General features: G+C 39.0%; 1 protein-coding gene across 1 annotated transcript in view; it reads right to left on the bottom strand.

Moving 5' to 3' along the window:
* LOC119422454 (proto-oncogene vav-like) overlaps positions 1-5,422 on the bottom strand; it is a 51,701-nt gene that overhangs the window by 24,562 nt on the left and 21,717 nt on the right. Inside the window, exons 5-7 of the mRNA XM_037689826.1 lie at positions 1,795-1,847; positions 1,144-1,209; positions 320-428 (exon numbers count right to left, since the gene is read on the bottom strand). Coding sequence (XP_037545754.1) covers positions 320-428; positions 1,144-1,209; positions 1,795-1,847 — 228 coding nt within the window. The remainder of the gene's footprint in view (positions 1-319; positions 429-1,143; positions 1,210-1,794; positions 1,848-5,422) is intronic.

The raw sequence follows: 5,422 nt of genomic DNA, 5'->3' as shown, positions 1-5,422 counted from the left end.
GGCTGTGTGTTCCCCAGTAAGTACTGGTTAACTACCCATTAGCTCCTACTTCGTTCCTGAGGCGTTCCCTAGTAGTTAATCAAATTGTGTGTACCGTATTGTAAAGTGCTACCAGTATTTCATATAATAGGGTTTTTATAGATTAATGAAGGTGTTCAGGAAACCAGGAGGTCTGAAGTCAAAGCCACTGTGATGATCAGAGAACAGAATTCATGGTTAATCCGACACATTTCTACACCCCTGTACAGTTTGCAGGTTACCAGAAGCTGCTCGGATGCTACTTTTTGTTTGACGTTTTAGTTTCATCCAGAGTTCTCACAATTTCAGGCGGCTCATCTGTCCTCATCAAGTCTTCATAGATCTCATCGCCTTCGTTGTCTTCGTCCTCCACAAAATCGTACAAGTCTTCATCTTCATCCACCGTGTCACTGAGAGACACCACACAAACACAACTTTATCATCATCATCATCACTGCCATCTTTGTGCTGCCTCCATATTCTTGTGGAGTAACACTAAGATGCTTTTTTTTTCAAAGATAATTATAGACTCTGGTAAACATGTGAGGCTGTTTAAATTATTCCTTTTGTCATTTAAGAACAACATTAGGATTATTAAGAATTTACAGAATCACAGACTTTTTTCCACTTCTCTTATTAGCACAGTAAACTTACGAAATGGTGAAATCTGTTTCGCTTTGACTTTGCTTTGGTTCAAAATTTCCCATTTGATTAAATTTTAATTGAAAAATGTCCCAAAGTGTAACTAATTTATTTCAAATCTTCTATTGCAGGAACATTACAAGTGCTGCACAAGAATCATAGTACAGATCAGAACTGGTGCTTATTTATTTTTAATATTCTGATTCATGTGCTCTTTCGCTGCATTACATTTTGTAGGCTGGTGTTTATGAATGTGTGAACTTGTTTAAGATCTATTTCAAAAGTTCAAATGGTTTTTTTTTAAACAGTTTTTTAAATAATACACACCAGTCTCCAAAAATACAATTTTTTTTTTACTTAAAAAAAACAATCAAACCTTAACTCATCTCCCCATTTGGTTTAGTTACAAATAAGTGACATTTTACATATTTGTTCCTTTTTGTGGAGAGTACAAATGTAACGGTCCCCGAGGATAAGGCTTACTCTATCTGGTCTGACAGGCCGCTGTAGATCTCATCATCAGCAGCCGATCCTTCCAAAGGAAAAGGCCTGGAGAGAAGACAATGTGTGTTTTAATGTGTGGTAAAATGTAAAATGTGGAAGGAATGATGGTAAAATAAAGTTTGTTTTTCTTAAACAAATCAATCACTATTAGTACAAAATTTCAAACCCTGCAGACTAAAACAAACGTTTAGTGACAGCATGATGTGTTCATGTGTTTAATTACATTTAGGGGAAATGTCAAAATCCTTCACAAGTGTCTTTATGTATATAATTTATATATCTATGGACAACACATGGAGTGTTTGTCACACTAAGGATCATTAACACTGCAACGTTCAGAAACCAGCCATCATAAAAACAAGTAGAGTCTATTTCGCCGTTCGTTGACCGCAGACTCGCTCTATCGCGGTTTTTCAAAATAGGAGTGGACATGACACACAATTGGCTGACTGATGGATGAGCCGCACGATCGGCATGGAATTTTTATTTAAAACAATTTTTTTCTAATTATTTCGCAAATGCTGCCCATTTGTGCAGCCCAGAGATGCAGAAAAAGCTTCCTCCTGCCTCTCTGTGCAGCTCACACTGCAGGATAAGCTTCGTCTGCAGCTGATCAGCTGTTCTCCGTGCGGAGTGGGGGAAATGGGCGTGGCTGAGACCGCTTGCAGGTGGCTGAGTGCAGCCTGAAAAGAGGCAGAGAGATAAAATCACGACATTCTTTGTTCTTTTAGAGCTTTTAGAGGTTAGAAACATTGTTTAGAATATTGAAAGAGTGTGGGAAGGGTTTGAAATGTATATATACTAAAATTAACTACTACTTACTACTTGTATTACAATCTCTACTTTGTGGTTTTTCACTTATCACGGGGCTTCAGGGTACGGATCCCCCGCAATAAATGAGGGACTACTGAACACTCTTGTTTGCTTTTTAAAAATAAATAAATAAATAAAACACAGAAAACCAGTTCTTCAAATTAAATTACTGGAACAAAAACACTGAGCATCAAAAACTGGATAATTTTTATTTAAAGAAAAAAGAAAACTACCGGTAAGTAAAAATGCAGAAGTAGAGTGTGAAAAATTAAATCCACTCTTTTTAGTTTTCACAGAAATCACATGGATAAGTAAATGTAACGAGAAAAAACAAACAACAACAACAACAACAAAACTGGTTGATCAGTTTGCAGCATGGTCGATGTTTCAAAAGTTCATTGATGAGTTGAGAGAAAACAATGCCAAAGAGATACCTCCACCCCCAAATATGAATTTTCCATAAGATCTAACTGCGTATCAGTCTTAATAATATGGCTAATTATAAACAATGTGGACTCTGTTTTTATTCAGTAAATCAAATTATTCAGAAAGTAAAAACCCAAGCAGATCTTTTCAAACAAATCATGCAATGAAGACATCTCGATCCATCTGGTCACCTCTCATTTTATCCTATCTCCACTCATGAAAACAACTCTGAGACATTTAAACTCGTCTGCTTGCTGCACCGACTCAACCCGGCCCAGAAGGAACAGATTACATTCCTGATTTTTAAAAATTATCGTTTAACCTTTGTTTAACCAGGAAAATCCCATTGAGATTAAAACCTTCTTTTTCAAGGGAGACCTGGCCAAGATAGGCAGCAGCAAATACAAAACACAGCTACGTCACTGTCTGGACCAAAAAATTAAAACGCCAAACTAAGAAACATTAAAAACAACGATAAATAAATAAATACATAAAAATTAAGAACAACAGGCACGAATTGTAGAGTTAATCTCAAGTAATTTCAATTTTGAGTTAAATGTGCCCAATGAAATGAACTCTGTCAGTTTAAAGTCTTTTTGCAGTGACTTCCATGTAGCAGATGCAGAATGGACAAAAGTCTTTTTTACTCATGTTCAGTTCGGACAAACGGAACAGAAGCATCAAATAGTCGTGCGAGCAGATGGAGTAAGAGCCAGCACCTCGCTCTACAATCAGAGCACAAATATAAGATGGAAGATGTCCACATTTTGCTTTGTATATGAATATATACCAGAACAGGCCATTCTACCATGGAGCATAACTCAGTGATGTCAGTACTTTACAATTTATAATGAACCTCTGATAGGTATCAGTGTCAATCATTCACAAACATTGAGCAGACACATTCATGTACAGATCTCCATAATCCAACACAGGTTAGAAAGTAGCAGAAACTAGCTGCTTTTTCACATTAAAAGAAAAACGCAATTTATTCCGAAAGTAAAAACCCAATTTTATTATCAGCCTCTTCACCAGTTTGGCTTCAAAGTAAGGGAGTCATATATCATAATTCCTTGATCTTTACAGACATGTGCCTGCTCTATTTCAATTCCTTTGGTCGTGGTCACAGAAGGAATGAAAATGTGTTTCTTCTTGGCAAACAACACAAGCTGTATCTTGTCTGCATTTAGAACAAGCTTTAGCAGAAGTGATGAAAGTTGTATGGCATCAACAGCCTGATCAGGAGCTGATTCACAGCGGTAAACAACTGTATCATCAGCATAAAAGTGCAAGTCAGCATCAGACACATTTATACCCAAATTATTGATATAAATATAAGAGGGGACCCAGAACAGAACCCTGCGGCACCCCCCTTATGTACTCTGGTGAGTTCTGAACACAGACCATCATATTTTATGCATTGAGTTCTATTACTGAGGTACAATAATGTTCAGTCAGGTCACCTGGACAGTTTCTTTTTTGTGAAAAGACTTTTCACCCTCTATCCAGAGGGCTTCATCAGTCGGAGGAGTCCCAAGTAAACTGTTTTCCCCACTAAGCAGTGCACTCCTTTAGTGGACCAACCAGTTTGTTGATGATAAGATGGTTTCTGGGGGCTGTCCTGTCCCCCGTCAACTCCTTCCAGGCAGGCAGCCAGTCAAAGTGGTTCAAGACATCAAAGTCCATGCTCTAATCATCCCTCCAGATGAAGCCCTCCGGATAGAGGGCAAAACGTCTTTCCACAAAAAAGAAACTGTCCAGATACAGTAACCTGACTGAACATTACTGGATTTTGTACCTGGATGATTGAGCATGCACTTTGATATTATTGAGGTAGTTTGAGAAACATGCCATCACTTTCTCAGAGAGCCTGAAGAAGCCTAAGTTTTAAAATGCCATGATCAGCGGTGTCAAATGTTTTGGACAAATCGACAAAAATATTTGCACAACATTGTTTCTTATCAAGTCAAGTCAAGTCAAGTCAAGTCATCTTTATTTGTAGAGCACAATTTAAAACAGATAAACTGTTATCAAAGTGCTTAACAGAAATGTAGCAAAACATAGGCAGCAAAACAAAAACATCATACAGAATTAAAATTACTGGAGCAATAACACACACTAATGATCACACTAAGGAAAAACAAGCAGTAAAAATAAACGTCAATCATAAAACAACAGAATTAAAATGAGGTACACAGAACAAAATAAACTAACTCACACCGTATTAAACGCCAGAGCAAACAGGTGCGTTTTAAGGAGGGATTTGAACATCAGGAGGGAGGAGGCCTGCCTGATGTTGAGGGGCAGGTTGTTCCACAGGTTGGGACCTCTGACTGAAAAAGCTCGATCCCCTCGGAGCTTCAGGCGTGATTTCGGAACGACCAAAAGAAGCTGGTCCGATGATCTCAGGGCCCGAGACGGAACATATGGTTCCAGGAGCTCGGAGAGGTAGAGGGGTGCGAGGCCATTTAGGCACTTATATGTCAGGAGGAGAATCTTGAAGTCGATTCTGGATCGCACAGGAAGCCAGTAAAGGGAGGACAGAACAGGTGTGATGTGCTCAGACCTACGTGTACCAGTTAAAAGCCGAGCAGCTGCATTTTGGACGAGCTGGAGACGTGAAATGGACGCCTGACTGACCCCAGCATAAAGTGAGTTACAATAGTCCAGGCGGGTTGTGATGAAGGCATGGACTAATGTTTCAAGGTTGGGTCTGGATAACACTGGCTTGAGCTTAGCTACCTGCCGCAGTTGGAAAAAACTTTTCTGCAGAACTGAACTGATCTGTTTGTCAAACTTAAAATCCGAGTCAAAAACCACCCCGAGATTTCTAACAGTGTGCTTGAGATAGGGCTGAAGTGAGTCCAGGTTTGCAGGATCTGAGGAGGCAGCTGAGCTAGGACTAAAGACGATGACTTCAGTTTTCTGGTCGTTAAAACTGAGAAAATTTGAAGTCATCCATGCCTTAATGTCATCTAGACATTTGAGGAGAGGGTGGATGGAACGAGCACTGGCTGGT

The sequence above is a fragment of the Nematolebias whitei genome, chromosome 16 (genome assembly GCF_014905685.2).
Source record: "Nematolebias whitei isolate Nwh7 chromosome 16, NemWhi1, whole genome shotgun sequence".
NCBI lineage: Eukaryota > Metazoa > Chordata > Actinopteri > Cyprinodontiformes > Rivulidae > Nematolebias > Nematolebias whitei.
The sequence above is the reverse complement of the archived record's forward strand: the minus strand, read 5'-3'. Positions and strand labels throughout refer to the sequence as shown.